General features: G+C 56.3%; 1 protein-coding gene across 2 annotated transcripts in view; it reads left to right on the top strand.

The window, feature by feature from the left end:
- Nucleotides 1-394: 394 nt before the first annotated feature.
- The window catches only part of PLA2G6 (phospholipase A2 group VI), a 54,321-nt gene continuing 37,926 nt past the window's right edge, over nucleotides 395-16,789 (top strand). The window contains exons 1-2 of one of the 2 annotated variants that reach the window (XM_075553555.1): nucleotides 395-519; nucleotides 10,835-11,087. In XM_075553555.1, the coding sequence (XP_075409670.1) occupies nucleotides 10,879-11,087 (209 nt within the window). In that variant the 5' untranslated portion in view covers nucleotides 395-519; nucleotides 10,835-10,878. Of the gene's footprint in view, nucleotides 520-10,762; nucleotides 11,088-16,789 lie in introns of both variants that reach the window. The other variant, XM_075553556.1, reaches the window with a different exon arrangement.

The raw sequence follows: 16,789 nt of genomic DNA, 5'->3' as shown, positions 1-16,789 counted from the left end.
TATTTTGTCATATCTTGCCCTAGGTAAGAATTTTTATTTGGGAGTTTTAATTTGCTAAATCTGGCCAACTGTAGGTTTGGGGCTGTTCGGCAAAAGCAAAGCAGCCTCCTCCTCGTCTTTTTGTCTTCCACAGGCTTCAGGCTTCTGACCATTTTATGAGAGGCGGGCAAGGAAAACGCAGGAGCGCTCAACCCTGCTCAGCACGGCGACCAACGAGCCATCACGTGACGTCCCGCCCCGCCCAGTCACGGCCGCCCCGCCCCGCCGCCGTCCATTGGCTGCAGCAGGAAGCCCGTCCTCCCCCGGCGACGGGAGCCCGTCCATTGGGCAGTTACAAGAGCCGTGGAGCCCCGCCCACCCCGGTCGCCGGCGGGGCGCTCGCGGCGCTGGGGGGCGGAGCCAGAGCGGCGGTACGGACGACGGGCTTCAGCGATTGGCGGAAAGCGGGCTTGTGGCCGAGTGGTCACGTGGCCCCGGGAGCATTTATTTGCGGAAGTAGAAGGTGCTGAGTAAGTCGAGGTGAGTGACGGCGCAGGCGAGCCATGGTTTAGGGCCCTTTCCCAAACCTCACGCGCGGCCGAGGCTCTGGCGGCTCCACCGAGCCCCTCGATGGGGCCGTCTCCGTGCTCCCCGATTTTGAGGCATGCCTTCCATTGACTCCGGTTCCCTCTGTGTCCTCTCATTGATCCCTAACTCCCATCCCGTGACCTCTTTAGTTTCGCCTCAGACCGTGTGCCCCAGCCTCGACCCTGAGCCCCCCCTCAGTACCCCCGGTGTCCCTCCATTAGTATCCCTCACTTCCTGAGTCAGCCCTTCCTGATTCCGGCCTCCGCCTGGCCCGCGTTAATTGCCCTTCCTTACCTTCAAAGTACTCTCCGCCCTCCCGCCGCGGTGTATTCCCAACCGCTCCGCTCTCCTGCATTCCTCCATTCGTACCTCTAGGTTTTTCTTTGCTGGTCCCCGTTTCTAACTCCCCACTTCTGTCGCGGGCACCCCCGTATTTCAAATGTAGCCTGCTGCCCACCAGGCTCCCACTTTCCCCACGATCTGGGGTCCCGCCACAACCTCCTACTCCTCCTGCACCCACCTTCTGCCCCTGCAGATGACCTGAGCTGGTCACAGGGATTGTGTGACCTTGGTGACACGTGACTGGGAGGGACAGGCCTGTGGGTGTGGGATAAAGGCTCATGGATCTGTGCCCAGATTTTTCATAGGCGACTCACATGACCCCAAACAAGTAGCTTCCCTGCCCTGAGCTTCTGGATCTTTCCCTCTCACCTGCCCTCTTACCCGCTCAACAGGATGTTAGGCAGGTTTGGCTTGGCAACACTGGGGCTCCACCCTCGAGTTGAATGCTTGCTTTGTTATTGCCCCTGCTTTAAAATATTCTCAGTTTGTGTGTGTGTGTCCATCTCAGTTTCTTCATCTGTATTTGCCTTTCTCGAGGCTGCCTTGAGGTTCCAAATTTGAGAGAGGAAATGTACAAAGCTTTGTAATCGGTGTGACCCCGTGGAGCCACGTGGTCTGGGCAGGAGTTAGGGAAGGAAAGCAAAGGGAAATGGACAGCATTAAAAAAAGAGGGGGGAGAAAGGAGCAGGTGGTAACTGTCTTTCCTTTATTATTTGACATGTGTTTATTGGTCAACCCTCGACATCAGGCTTTTTAAAAAATCGCTTTATTGGGGGCCCATGCAACTCTCATCGCAATCCATACATATATCAGTTGTGTAAAGCACATTTGTACATTCGTTGCCCTCATTATTCTCAAAACATTTGCTCTCTACTTAAGCCCCTGGTATCATCTCCTCATTTTCCCCCTCCCTCCCCGCTTCCCCCTCCCTCATGAACCCTTGGTAATTTATAAATTATTATTTTGTCATATCTTACACTGTCTAATGTCTCCCTTCTTCCACTTTTCTGTTGTCTGTCCCCCAGGGAGGAGGTTATATGTAGATCCTTGTAATTGGTTCCCCCTTTTTGCCTCAACATCAGGCTTTTCAATGTATGCTGTCCTTACTGTGTTACCAGTAGGGACTGAATGGCCCCTGGAAAATGATAACGTGCTTGGTAAAGTAAAAGGCCATGGAGCAAGAGGAAGACCCTCACTGAGCTAGACTGAGGTCATGGCTGAGGCAATGCGCTCAAGCCCGAACCGCAACAACAGCATCCTTCGCCTGTATCCCTTCATTATTTAGTCATCAAATGGTTACTGCCTGCCTGTTAGGTTCCGGGTGACCCATGACATAGTGTTATTTGCCTGCGGTCACACCGATATTGAGGTCAGAGCTGAGCTTTCACCTGTGGGCAGTGCTGGAACACCCATGACAGGGTCACTAGTATTGTCTCAGTAAACAGGGCACTTGTCCCTCCCTTCCATGGCTTTCTTGTTAAAGGATGGTATGTTCGAAAGGGACTTTGCCCCTCACTTGGTAGAATGAGACATCACCAAGAGATAAAGGACCAAAAACCAACCGAAAAACCAAACTTACTCTCACCGAGTTGATTCTGACCTAGAGTGACCCACTAGGACAGGGTAGAACTACCTCAGTGGGTTTCCTAGACTAACTCTTTATGGGTGTAGACAGCCTTATTATTCTCCCAGACATAGGAGGAGGAGTTTAAATCCTCTGTGTGTGTGTGTGTGTGTGTGTGTGTGTGTGTTGCGAGTTTGTGTGTGGGGTGGAACAGTAGATGCTAAGGGGTTCTCATGAAGGCTGGGGTAACCAGATCACTCAGTAGAGGGTGGCTCCCTGGGAGAAAATGTTTGCATCTTCTAGAGTGGATTTTAATAGGTCGGATTTTAATAGGTTGTGTCTTCAATGCCTCTCTGTCTGTGCTCCTTCATTCACTGGGTGATGATCTCACCCAGTCTCAGAGCATCAACTACTGTCTCCACAAGGACAAACATATGTCTCCTGACCACTCTGTGTCTCTTCCCCACATGATAGACACCCTCATCTGTCACTCATCCAGCACCTTACTCTAAGGCAGTGGTTCTCAACCTTCCTAATGCTGTGACCCTTTCAGACAGTTCCATATGTTGTGGTGACCCCCCCCCAACCTTAAAATGATTTTTGTTGCTACTTCATCACTGTAATTTTGCAACTATAATGAATCAGGCAACCCCTGTGAAAGGGTCGTTTGACCCCCAGGTTGAGAACCACTGCTCTAAGGCATTTCAAACTTTAAGAGAATTGAGCATCTGGTAGCCCTCACCCCTGTACCACCCAGCTCCAGCTGGCCCCTCCCACCCTCTTCCCCATCTGAGGAGTGTTTCTTTTTTTAAGTTTTTTAAGGTTGCTCAGGTCAAAGCTCAGAGGGGATCCCTGTTGCGCCTTTCTCACCCCACGCTTACTCTGCCACTGAATCCCATGGGCTCTCCTTTCACAATCAGCCCCTCTGGTCACCCAACTGTCACCCAGGCATCGCCTCCTGCTGGGACGCATGTACTGGTCTCTGTCCTGGCCTCCGCTTCAGTCCTTGCCCCCATCAGCCTCTTCTCAACAAAACCGTCCCTGTGATCCCCTTGCAAGTGTTGCACCTCAGCCCCAAGCCCTACAGTGGCTTCAGCTATCAGTGTACATGACCTCTGACCTCACTGGCCTCGTCTGCCCCGGTACCTACCAGCCTCACTTGCTCCAGCCCCAGGGCCTTTGCACATGCCCTTCTTTTGGCCTAGGAGCCCCAGTGGCATAGCGGTTACTCATTGGGCTACTAACCACGCAGTTAGCAGTTTGAAATCAGCCCCCCCTCCAGGGAAAGATGAGGCTTCCTACTCCCGTTCTAGTCTCGGAAACCCACGGGGGAAATTCTACCTTCCCCTATGGGGTCTCTGTGCGCATTGACTCGATGGCAGTGAGTTTGTTTTGTCTTATTTTGGGGGGAGGGGATTTTCCCTTTGCCCAGAAAGCGCTTCGCCAAGACATCTCGACGATTTTCACTTCCACTTGCTGTATCTAAAACGTACTTCTCTCTACTACTTACCTTCTGAGTGATTTGTAGCCCTCTCCAAAACCGGAGTCACAGGAGGGAAGGAAGGTGCTTGTGTAACCTTGGCTCACTAATCTCACCCCACCTGTTAGAACACTGCCTAGCAGGGACTGTTGTCACCAGGGGCGGTCCGGTCAGTCCGACTCATGGTGACCCTGTGTAGACCACACCCAGACACTGCCCGGTCCCGGGCCATGCTCACCGTTGTTGTCCTGCGTGGGGTGTCAGTCCATCGCGTCGAGGGCCTTCCGCTTTTCTTTTGACCGTCTACCTTACCACGCGAGATGCCCTTTTCCGGGGACCGGGCTCTCCTGACAACATGCCCAAAGCACGTGAGACAACCTGGCCAGCTTCCCTTCTAAGGAGTAGTCTGGTTGTCCGTCCCTAAGACAGATTTGTTTGTTCTTCGGCAGTCCATAGTATCCCCATCAATATTTATGAGGTGACGACTGGGTCCCCTGCCACCTGCCCAAAGTTCTCTTAAAGTTCCCTCCATCTCTCATCATTGGCAGCTGCCTCAGGAAGTTGCTTCCATCCACAGTTCATTTAAGAGTCTAGAGGCGTGCTTTCCCCCTTGTTTGGAGAGCGTTTTACTCTGATGTGTGTGAGTCACGGTGCGTCTGGAAAAGATGACCTTGGCTTTGCAGTGCCCTTGAGGCTGAGCTTCACCCTCCCTCAATTACTTGTTTTTTTTTTGTTTTTTTTAATTTTAACAATTAGGGGCTCATACAATTCTTATCACAGTTCATACATATACATACATCAATTGTATAAAGCACATCTGTACAGTCCCTGCCCTAATCATTTTTTTCTCCTCTTTTCTTTTTTTACATTTTATTAGGGACCCATACAACTCTTATCTCCATCAATTACTTGTTATGGAGGCGTCTCTTGAAGGCAGTCTGGGCACCCACCCTGACCCCTGACATCCAGGAGTCCTGGGTGTAATGTGGAGCTGGGGCCTCTACTGCCTTTCCAGATGCTTGAGGGGGGCCCTGTGATGATGCATGCTGGGTGGAGAGTGGGCTGTAGAGTTGGTGATCTGTGGGTGTTGGGTCAATGGAGCTGTGCTGTGGGGCCATCCAGGAGGAGCCAAGGACAGAAGGGACATTGGAGGGAGGTTTTTTTGGAAAGCAGCACAGGTAGTTGTGAGGCCCAGAGGGGGTGTAGCAATGGCCTTGGATTTGACCCCTGCTGGCACTCGGACTCTCCTGACCATCTTCTTGGGCTTCTCGGGGGGGCTTTGTGGTGTGCTCTCTGCCTCCTGTTTGAGGCATGAACTGAGTCCCCAGGCAAGGCTCCCCATGTCCATGATCTGGCCCTCAGTTTCCCTAAAGGCTAAACACGGAGAATAACTGTGGGGCTGCAATCTGCAAGGTCAGCAGTTTGAAACCACCAGCTGCTCCGCAGGAGAAAGATGGACCTTTCTACTCCTGTGAAGAGTTACTTGCCCCCCCCCCCAAAAAAAAAGAGTGACTTTCTTGGAGATTTGTGGGCAGTTGCACTCTGTCCTGGAGGTCCGTGTCCACGCGATGGCAGTGAGTTAATGGTTGCTGGATTTTAGGCCCAATTTTGCACCTCTGATCTCTGAGCAGCGCGCACTGTGACAGCACAGTGGTCTCGTGAGGGGAGGTGTTCGTTCTTGTGCTGTGGGGAGCAGGCGCTAATTGGTGCAGGAAGGAAGCAGAGCCACCAAAGGCCACTGTCACCCAGGCAGACCCTGTGCGTGTTCGAGTCCTCGCCCAGGGGATGCGGGGGCTGCTCGCCATAGAGGGGATGTCGCTGTGCTGCTGCCAGGACTGGCCAGCAGCTGTCCCAGTCATGGGACATCCTGTCATAAGCAGCATCCAGGGCTCCCGAGGCCTGCGTTTCATGTTCCCAGAATCCCCCATGCCTCGGACTCCGGTCATGCATTGGGCAATTCTCAGCGGGCTCCTTCCAGAAGGAAGCAGGCAGGGTGAAGAGTCTTTGGGTTGGGAATAGCAGAGCGTGACTTCAAGCGCTCTGTCCTCGGAGAAAGAGGGCGTGAGCCCCTGACTCCGACCCACAAGGAGAGGGGCTCTATCTGCTCCACCAGCCTTGGAGAGAGGGGCACTCGTGTGTCTCCACTCCTCTCCCCAGACCTGGTCCAATACCTATGGTGCTGCAGGTGACCAAATGGGAGTGTGGGCACCCCAACCGGCAGCACACGTGCTGTGGCTATCATGAGTGAACACCCAGTGGGGGCCTGTGTCGGCTGCTTTGGGGGCACACATGGGGCTGAATAGAGGGGCCGGCGCAGGGTTATGGCTCTTGGAGGAGTTGGCACTGGGCCTGGCTCTTGGAGAAAGAGAAGGGGTTCATTCGTTTGCCTGAGGCTGGAGGAGCAGAAGGCCATGGTGGGCAGAGGGAATGGGCTCCCTGTGGGTACTCTGAGGCTCGAGGGCTGTGAGGCAACAGGGCTGAGCAGGGAGGGGCCGGGGCATCATGGCCCTAGGTGGTGGGTGTCAGGGAGCCCCCTCGACCACTGCATCGTGAGACCGGGAGGGGAGTGTGGGACAACAGGGTGAACACAAGGACGGTGTTGGGAGGGGTGGCCACTACACCAGGGCCTCAGAGGGCCGGCTGGGCCCAGGGAGGTGGCAGACAACAGGCCAGATGACACAGCCAGCCCCCGCCACCGCCTTCAGGGGAGCAGTTCTCCACAGAGAACTCTGGCAGAGGGCCAGCCCTTCCTCTTGCCTCCTCTGGGGAAGTGGTCTCCAGTAACGCCTTGCCCCCTTGACTGTAAACCAGGAGAAAGAGCAGGGGCAGGGGCTGCTCGACTCACGGCCCGACAGTTACCCAGTGTCCAAACGGACATATTCCCTGCCCGTGGTGCCTGTGGACTCTGCCCATGTTTGCTCCACTGCCTGCTGCCTGCTGAGACCTCCTTGCCCCAACCAACCCAGCTCCCCCGACTGCCTCCACAACCAACCCATCACCTCTGCCAGCAGCCTTTCCCCTCGGGGTACAAGGACTGACCTTGAGACACCCCACCCCCACACTCCTGCTGTCCCTTAGGACCTGGGTGTGTGTGTGTGTGTGTGTGTGTGTGTGTGTGTGTGTGTGTGTGTGTGTGGTGATTTCAGGATCCACATAAATACCAGCCTCCAAGGATGCTCCGGTCCCTGACATCAGCCAGCGTTGGCACACGACCTGTGCTCCTCCTCCCGTGTGTGTAAATCGTCTCCGTTTACACGTACTGCCCGTGCAACAGAAATGCCAGGGAGCTACCACCAGCTGCTCCCTCCTGGCCTTTGAGGGGGGGCTTTGACTGTTTCATGGTACCCTCCCACCCCAATATTTGTGGCCCCTGTTGGGCTGAACCCCTGTGTCTCAGGAAACAGGTAGCCACTTCTCGGGCCTCCCCAGCCCCTGTCCCTGTTGGCCTCCCCCTGTCTCCTTTGGTTTCCTGAGAGGGGCAGCTGGGTTTCCATCTCTCTCTAGGTGGGCGCCACTTGCCCCACTTCATTTTGCCCCATTTGGAGGCCTCTCTGGTTCTTGATTTCCTTGTTTTTAAAATGGGGCCAGTGAGATAGACCCTTCCTGGTGGCGCAGGGGATGAGCACCAGGCGGCTAGAAAGGTTGGTGGTTCAAACCCGTCAGCCGCTTCTCAGGAGACAGAGACTGTCGCGGTTCACCACTCTGGAACCTCCAGGGAGCTGTTCTGTGCTGTCCTCTCTGGCCCCTCCAAACCAAACCAGACTCACTGCCCCCTGATAGGCCAGGGACGAGCCCCCCCTTGTGAGTTTCTGAGACTGTCACTCTTCACAGAAGTAGAAAGCCCCGTTTCTCTCCCACCAAGCAGTTGGTGGTCTCGAACTGCTGACTTTGAAGTTAGCTGCCCGACCTAACCACTATACCCCCAGGGCTCCCACTGGGCCTACGAGCTGGAATTGCTCCAGCAGGCTCTCCAGCGGAGGGAGCGGGAATGGGGAGCAGACCCCATTGGCTCCTGGGAATTGCACGGAAGAGAGAGGCAGGATGGCCCCACTCAAGTTGACCTCAGAAGCTCCTGTGCCAGTGGTACATGATTGGCCTCAGTGCCCGGCCCTTGGCCTTGGTGCCTGGGAGGGATGCCCACCTGTGCTGCTCAGGCCAGAGCCAGTGAAGAATAGGACCAGCAGGGGAAGGTCAAGGGTGGGGCAGCCTGGGAACTGCCAGGAGTCCCCTTGGGAGGGGCTACAGAGGTCCTGGGCACCCTCCCAGAAAGCCCCTGGCCTCTGGAGTTAGGGGCGAGGGAGGCAAGGGCCCTTGCTGGGACCAGGAAGAAGGTTCCAGAAGTGAGAAGGACACTCAGTGCTCTGCTCTGTACTTGGTGCCTTCCTGGCTGGCGACGGGGAGACTGGCGCAGGACCCGCCGGTGGTTCTCACTTCCTTCCCTCCCTCCTTCCCTCCCTCCCTCCAGGCTGGCGGTAACAAAGGCCACTGTTTGTGTGCCCACAGTCAGCTGCTTCCAGACACTTTCCCCACCCACATGACGTCATCTCGTCCTCCTGGCAACCTGAGGGCTGGAGGACAGCCAGGGCCATCGTCACCAAAGTCCTTGTTCTGTGTGTGTGGCCATATGGTTGTGAACACTGCCCTCCCATCAAGGAGGAGGACGGCCCTGAGGCACGGGGCTCTCCTCTGGGGGCAGGGCTGGCATGGAGCTTACCAGATGGGGCAGACTCCCATGGTGACATTCAGCCTCTGTGAGGTGGTGCGTTCCAGGCACCCGTGGGCAGGCCCCCATGCCCAGGTCTGACCCTAAGAGCCCCCCCACCTTCCTGGCAGCCAGCCTAGGGGTCCACCTTCTACCGCCTTTTTCTTAAAAATAGAAAAATTAATACCAGAGGACTTCACAAGCTTTGGAATAATAGAATGAGAAAGTAGTGGAATTCTTCCATCAATTTTTGAAGGACCACCCCCCTCACACACCCTCCCCCCGTGATCACTGTACGTGCCGTTTGGGGAAAAGAAAACATCGCGTGTGAACCCGGTGCCCGGAAGTGTCGTATCTCGTGGTTTCTCTCCACCTCACTCTCTGTCCTTACAGTCCCCGGGTGCAGAAGGAAGCGGGACCCTGGACCTGGGAACAAGCATCCCCGCAAACGTTCTCTTTATGACAGGGGAAATGGGGGCTCCCAGCTGACTTCCTGTCACCAGCCTCCAAGGCTTCCACATGCCTGTCGTCTGTCTGACTCCTCCTCTATAGGAGGGAGACGGGGTCACAGCCAAGTGAGCCAGCCTTTCTCCAACAGGCGCGATTGTCAGGTATCCCAGCTTACAGGCGAGAGACAGAGACACAAGGACATTAAGTCACTTGCTCAAGACCACGCAGTGGGTCAGCGTGGCTCCGGACCTGCACCCCGACCCTGTCACACGTGAGGCCTTCAATGAGAATCCACGCAGCATGCTTAGCCCAGGGCCTTCTGATAGCAAGTTCTCAGTTAGAGCCTCCTGGGGTCATGATCAAGGGAGAAAGATGGGCTTTCCACTCCCGCAGAGTTATAGGCTTGGAAACCCACCAGGGACAGTTCTACCCTGTCCTGCAGTATCACTGAGTGGAATCAACTCAGTGGCTGTGTGTGTGTGTGTGTGTGTGTGTGTGTGTGTGTGTGTGTGTGTGTGTGTGTGTTACTGTCAACCCAGGTGTTGGTGGTGGTGGAGTGCTGTCGATTCTCATAGTGACCCATGAGATAGACTAGACAAACACCCCCTAGGGTTGATTCCCTAGACAGTATAATCTTTTTTATTTTTTAAATTCTGAATGAGATTGTGGAGGTGGGGCTTTGACATTTTAGATTCCTGACTCTGCATTCATCCGTTCAAAACTACTCATCAGTTCCTCCCCACCTTCAGTTTCTCTCCCCAGCCCTCCTCCCTCTCGCAGCCCTCCCTCCCTCCTTTCCACCCGGGTCAACCCCTGTTAGCTCTCTAGTCCCTGGCTTCCCCCACCCCCTGCCCCTGTCCCACCCCCACCTCCACCTCCGTTGCTAGCCTCCAGTCTGTTCCCTTTGGCATCTCTGTCTTGGTTCTCCTCTCTCTCATGGTGTCTCGTGCAATATCTGCCCTTTTCTGATTGACTGACTTCACTCAGCATCACGTGCGCCAGCTCCATCCACGTCACGACGTGCTTCGTGGTTTCATCGCTGTTGTCCTTCAGCGAGGCACAGACTCCCTTGTGTGCATGCCTCGAGTTTCTGTCTCCATCCTTCCACTGACGGCCATCGGGCTGTCCCCAGCCTCGCGTTCTCGTGAACAGTGCCACATCTCTGTGCGATGGCTCTTACTTCCTGAGGGCCTACCTCCAGCATTGGTACTGCCGGTCATATGGAATGTCTATGCCCCTAGTGATTTCCACGGGGGTCACTGGCTGTGTGTGAGGGCTCCCAGCCTGTGTCCGTTCATGCTATGGCTCCTGAACCCAGCAGAGGTCCGCTGGCTCGTGCGGAACATCCTATCCTCCGTGTGAGGCAGCACCGCAGCACAGTCCACAGGCTGGGATCTCCCATGGAGCCGGCCATCAAGGCTTGCTCTCTTCTTTTGCGATTGACTGACGGGGTGGGTTTGAACCATCAGGCCTTCCCTTCGCAGCAGGGCCCTTAGTCACGATGCCACCAGGACTCTTTGCTGCCCAGAGTCTCCTCAGGGAGCAGGGCAGTTATGGGGCCGCCTTGGCAGCATGGCAGCTCAGGAATGCCCACTCATGCCTCCTCGTCCCCACTCAGTGTCGTCTCCCTCTTCTCTTCTCTTCTCTTCCTGTGCAGGGCCCCGCTGTCCAGGGAGAGATGGGCATGGGAGACCACACCCAGCTGACCCAAGACCCCGTTTTCTTCCAGGCGGAGGGGGCAGGCAGCGGGCCTCCCCACCTGCCCCGGGGAGGATGCAGTTCTTTGGCCGCCTGGTCCACACCCTCAGCAGCGTCACCAACCTGTTCTCGAACCCGTTCCGAGTGAAGGAGGTACCCCTGGTGGAGTACAGCCAGGGCAGCCGCGTCTGCGAAGATGGCCAGCTGATTCTGTTCCACAGCCCCTCCAGCCGCACCTGGGACTGTGTCCTAGTCAACCCCAGGAGCTCACAGAGTGGATTCCGGTGGGTGCTGTGTCCAAGGGCCCACACGCCTTGTTCCTTGGCCTCCTCCCAGGTCTCTCAGCTGAGAAGCAGTTTCTTAGGGTCCACATCAGAGGGACTCAGGGAAGGTAGACTGCCCCCCCCCAAAAAAATTGCCTCTATTCTTAGCTTCTGAGAAGTCCAGCCTTCGGCCCTCCCACTGCACCTCTGGAGGCTGGGCTGCCCCCTGCCAGGAGACTGACCTATTCAGATGGAGGGGAGGGGCTGGACGACATGCTGAGAGAGCCAGTCAGGCAGACCCCTTGGCTGCCCCAGTAACCCTTCACTGTGGATCCTTAAAGCCTCACAGTCTCACAAGGGGCTGGGGCTGGCCAGGTTCAGCTCAGGAGAGCCCACAGGGCATCTGGAGGTTTCTAGAGCCAGAGAGAAAGGGTGGAAAGCCAGGACAGGGCCGAGAGGACTGGGCCAGCTGCAGGGTTGGCTGGGAAGGGAGGAGTGGCCAAGGGGTCCACAAAGCAGGGCCCCGAGGAGTTGGGTCGCTTGGCCTTGAGTTGGCTAGCACTGATGTCCCTATACCATCTGGTTACCCGGCCAGCTTCCCTGTCACCTGTCCAGTGCACATTCGCCCAGGTTCTCCCCAAGTGAGGCCTGCCTATGCAGGGAGAGGCCAGTGCACAGGTGAGTGCATCTCCGCTGGATGTGCCATCTAAGCCAGGCACCAGGAGGCCAGGTGAGGAGTACTAGGACAGGTCGGCCCCAGGAGCAGCTGTAGGAGCACAGCGTGTTCTGGGAGGCAGGCATGGCATTGGAGTGGGCTGCCTGGAGGGCATGGCTGTTCTGTACCTGGAGGCGTTGGGGTGAAGGGCGCTCCTGGGGTTCTATGTATTTAAACTTTTAACCTAACTTAATCCTGCCTCCGATGGGTCAGACCACAAACTACCAGGTCAGCAGTTCAATCCCACCAAGTACTCCGTGGGAAAAAGATGAGGCCGTCTGCTCCCATAAAGCTCTACCATGAGCATGACTTGGTTTGACGAGTCGATAGCCGCAGGCAGAGACCGACTCCCAATACACACGGTGGACAGCCGCTAGCCACGTGGAGAGCCGTGTCCTCGCTAAGCCTACACGGACCCCGGGGGTTCACGTCTGTGTACAGTGTTGCTATAGTAGCAACACCACAGGTGGATGCCTTTAACAAGCAGAAATCGAATCTCTCACAGGTTAAGAGGCTGGTAGGACACATGGAGGGGACCAGGCAACCCTTGAGGGCTGTCCCGGGTCGAACTTGGCTGTGCAGCTCTGAGCAACAGCAGCCTGCGTGCCGGGCGTGGGGGTCATCACGGACCCCCGTCTGGGAGATGAGCACAGGCCTCCTCAGGGTCGTCGTGCTCCCTCGGGGGCAGCTCTGGGTCCCCGGCCTGGACTTCCCGACCCCACTGTCTGGTTTGTGATGTGGAGAGCAGGGCTGGCTGAGCACTGGGCCCACCCTGGACCCGCCCAGCCTGCCATATGTTCTGGGCTGGAGGCCGGCCCGGCGCTCAGGCGCTGCTATGTACACTAGGATAAGACCGAGACGCCGGTTCCTGGCACGCGTTAATCATTCACTGCTCTTGGAAAAGGGCCACACGGTGTCTGACGGACCCTCCTTGCTGTTGTCCTTAAGGTCACTCAGCAGAAGCAGGGCTGCTGGGCCACCCCGAGCCCCAGGGGCGTGAGCACAACACGTGGGGCAGGGCAGGCCATGCTTGCCCCAGGGAGGAGACTAGCTTTTTCTTTTTAAACTTTTCATTGTGAATTTAGTTGGGGTTACATACCAGCTCATCATTTATTTTTTATCCAGCAACTTAAACAATGTATCAAACCCACCAGTGATTTGCCTTGTTTCCTCCCCACCTCCTGACCCTCGCCCCTACTTTCCATTTTTTGCTCACCTTCTTCTCGAAATCACAAACAAACTCACTGTCATGAAATCCATGCTGACTCTTGGCGGCCCTAGAGGACCAGGGTAGAACTGCCTCTCTGGGTTTCCGAGACTGCAACTCTTTATGCGAGTAGAAAGCTTCCTCTTTTCCTCGCATGGGGTGGTTGGTGGTTTCAAACGGCTGACCCCGGGGTGAGCAGTGCCCAGTGCCTAACCATATGCCACCATGGCTCCTTACCGCTCTCTGGCAGATCTTAGGGGACAGACTTTTGAGGCTTTCTGGACTGGGCTCTAGGGGTGTTATTGTTAGCTGCCGTTGACCCCTAACACAGTGGTTCTCCACCTTCCTCAGGCTGTGACCCTTTCATACAGTTCCTCATGTGGTGGGGATCCCCCAACCATAACATTATTTTTGTTGCTACTTCATCACTGTCATTTTGCTACTGTGATGAATCGGGCGACCCCGTGAAAGGATCATTCGACCCTCAACGGGGTCGCAGCCCACAGGTTGAGCATCCGCTGCCCTACCCCCATGACTCTATGCAAAGTGGATTGGGCTGTTGTGGCCCACAGGGCTTTCCTGGGTTGGTCTAGGGGAGCTGGTCACCAGGCCTTTCTTCCTAGACTGTCTTAGCCCGGAGCTCTGGCTGAAATCTCTTGAGCATTGTTTTCTGGTTGTCGGTAGTGCTGTCGGGTGGGTTCCTGCTCATTGCGACCCAGTGCACAACAGATGGGACCCTCTCCCGGGCCTCCGGCACTACACACAGTGGGTGCGACGGACAGGCAGTGGCTGTGAACAAGGTACCTTGGTCAGGAATGGAACCCGAGCCTCTGGGGGTCCTTGAAGCTCAGCCCCTGGAAGGAAGGTGGTGGAGCAGCCCGTGTCCTGGCCACGAACTCGCCTGTGGCTTGTTCGTTCACCCCTGAGTCTAGGCCCGGACCTATCTGCCCCAGGGAACAGGGGTGGATACGGCAGGCTTTGCCCTCAGGGTGCGCATGCAGCATCCAGGCAAGGCCAGGGGGTTGCCGGTAGGATGGGTATCCCGTAGAACCCGGCAGAAGGCCCGGCTCCTGTCCATGTCTCGGTGTGCCCTTGCACGGCTGAGAGTGCTCGGCCCCGACTCAGCAGCCCACGTGGCTCAGCTTGGGCGCCTCTGTCTCCGACCCTGGGGGGTGTCTGTGCACATAGCTGTCCTGGCCTGCCTGCTCTGGAGGGCCGGCCCCAGGCCAAGTCACACCTGTGCCCCTTCTTCCTGTGCCCACCCTATGGACGCCCATAAATGTGTGTGCACGGGGAGCGAGTCCCATGGCTGCAGGGAAAGAGTACGGCAGGAGGGACTGGGGAAGTTCTCTGCAGGGTGGGTGGGCAGAGGTGGTCAGGGCACTGCGGAAAGAGCGTCCGGCTCCTGCTGGGCTCAGAGCCAACAGGGGGATGACATGTTTGGGGAGGGACTGGGACTAGACTCAGAACTGGAGTGCCAGGAATTCTGACAGTTTCTCAACCTGTGGGTCACGACCCCTTTGGGGGGGTGTCAAACGACCCTTTCACAGTGGTTGCCCAATTCATCACAGTAGCAAAACGACAATGATGAAGTAGCAACAAAAATAATTTTATGGTTGGGGTGGGGTGGGTCACCACATGAGGAACTGTATGAAAGGGTCTCGGCATTGGGAAGGTTGAGGACCCTGGGCGACAGGCTCTTAGACACAGCTCAGACACTCCCTCCTCCCCAAAATGTACCCCACCTGTTCTGTGTGCAGTCTGAGGGGGTGCAGAGCGTTAAGCTGAAGGTCAGTGATTTGACACTTACCCCATCCCACCCTGTCCCCCTCCCTCCCAGCCACTTCTCAGGACAAAAGGTGAGGCAGTCTGCTTCGGTCAAGATTCACAGCCCTGGAGCCCCAGGGAGCGGTCTGGCTCCATCCTGTGGTCTGTGAGCCTGAGTGACCTGCTGGCAGTGGGAAGGGGGTGGCTTTTTCTGTTCACAGATCCCATCACAGTAGAGCCATTCATTCACAAGCCAGCACCAGCCGGGGTCCCTCTGGGGACGCTGCTTCAGCAGGGGCCAGAAAGACGCACACCCCTTGAGTCCCTGGTGCCTTTCACCTTCTGTCTGAGTCACCCCTACTTTCACTTCTCATCCCAGCTCCCCTGGCTCTCCCTAGACCACCCCCCAGCTCCACACCCTACCCCTGAGGTCATGCAAGTGTACCCCGCCCTTGGCAGCTTGCTTTACACCCTCTGTCACTGTGTTCCGGTTGTTTCCTTCCATTGCCCGTACTCTGGGTGCCCTGTCCCCTGAGGGTCTCCGCGCTGAGGCCTTTTGGTCTCACACAGATGTCTTTAGAGTTGAGTGCCAGTCTCGAGAATGCTAGCCCCTATTTGGGGTGCCTCTCTGCTAGCTCACTGGAAGGTGAGCTCACGGACTAGACTGGCTTGGTTTCCCAAGTCTGAAGAGTGTCTCAGGGCAACCGTCTCGGGGACTCCTCTGTCCCAAGTCCTGTGTGATCTAAAAAGCTGTGTTGTTTTTCTGGAAAGAATTTGAGTTCTCTCTCCCCATTTTCCTCCCACTGTAGTGTGACCCTTGTCAGAATAGCCCAAGTTGGTGGTAGCCGGGCACCATCTGGTGCTCCCGTTCTCAAGGTAGATGAGGTCATGACGTGAGGTCGTGACTCTCTGAGGTCATCTTCTCAGAGTTCTGGGTTACTGTCTTGCTCTTGTGCTCCTGGAGAGTAGAGACTAGAACTTGAATCTTTGGTGGCCACTCGCAAGCTTTCAGGACTCCAATGCTACCCAGGTCACTAGGACCTGCAGCTCTCTTAAGAGCTGTCTTCCTCACCAGACGGACCAGGAAGCGAGAATCAGGCCTGCTTTGCTGATCAGACCCCTTCCCTCCTTCCGAAGCCCCTCAGCCTGCCTCTCACATCACCTTCCAATCCCACCCACTCTCTCCTAGTGGCAGGCATTCATGACTCCCACAAGGGGTACACGGCCCCGTGTTGCTCAAAGATGTGAATCCTACCTCACCCCCACGCCCACTCCTGGCTTGATCCACAGAGACAATGACCTTCCACACCTCTGGCCCCTAGATTCCTTGGCCTCCCCCCATCCTCATGGTCATGGCTGAGTCCTGAGCTATTATGGTCAGTGTATGAGGTCCTAAGGGCTGGGATGACAAAGCACCAGGACCCATTCTCTCATGACCCTGGAGACGTGATGTCCTAGAGTCAGGCTGCCACGCTCTGTCTGAAGGCTGGCGGGGAGACTCTGTCCCCTGCCTAGGTGCTCCTCGGCTTGTAGATGCTAGATGCCTCACTCCCCAGCCCTGCCCCCAGCATCCCGCCGCGTTTTCCCCCCCCCCCCCCCCCCCGTGCGTGTCTGTTGGCATGGCTTCTCTTCTTACAAGGACACGGATCATGTTGGATTAGCGCCCACCACAATGACCTCATCTTCACTCAGTTTCATCTGCAGACTCCCTTTCCAAATAAGACTGCAGCCGTATCCCAAGGGCCCTTTCTGTGGGACCCAGTCCCCGCTCCAGAGCAGCACTGCCATGAATCTGTCAGGCACGCCACGTCCCCATCTCTACCCTCCTGTCTGTCCAGCGCACCGACTCTGGTCCCCTGCACGCTTGACGGTGAGTCCTCTCACCTCACAGTGGCGTCCCGTGTCCTTCCCATGGTCCTCACAGTCCCACCATCCAGCGTCCTTCCAGAAAATCTATCCAGATGACCCCTTAGGGGATCCCCTCAGTCACTGAGCTGACCTCTCAGCCTTGACTATAAGTCACTCAGCAGGTTC

Source organism: Tenrec ecaudatus, chromosome 6, assembly GCF_050624435.1.
Source record: "Tenrec ecaudatus isolate mTenEca1 chromosome 6, mTenEca1.hap1, whole genome shotgun sequence".
NCBI classification, from domain to species: Eukaryota; Metazoa; Chordata; class Mammalia; order Afrosoricida; family Tenrecidae; genus Tenrec; species Tenrec ecaudatus.
The sequence above is the reverse complement of the archived record's forward strand: the minus strand, read 5'-3'. Positions and strand labels throughout refer to the sequence as shown.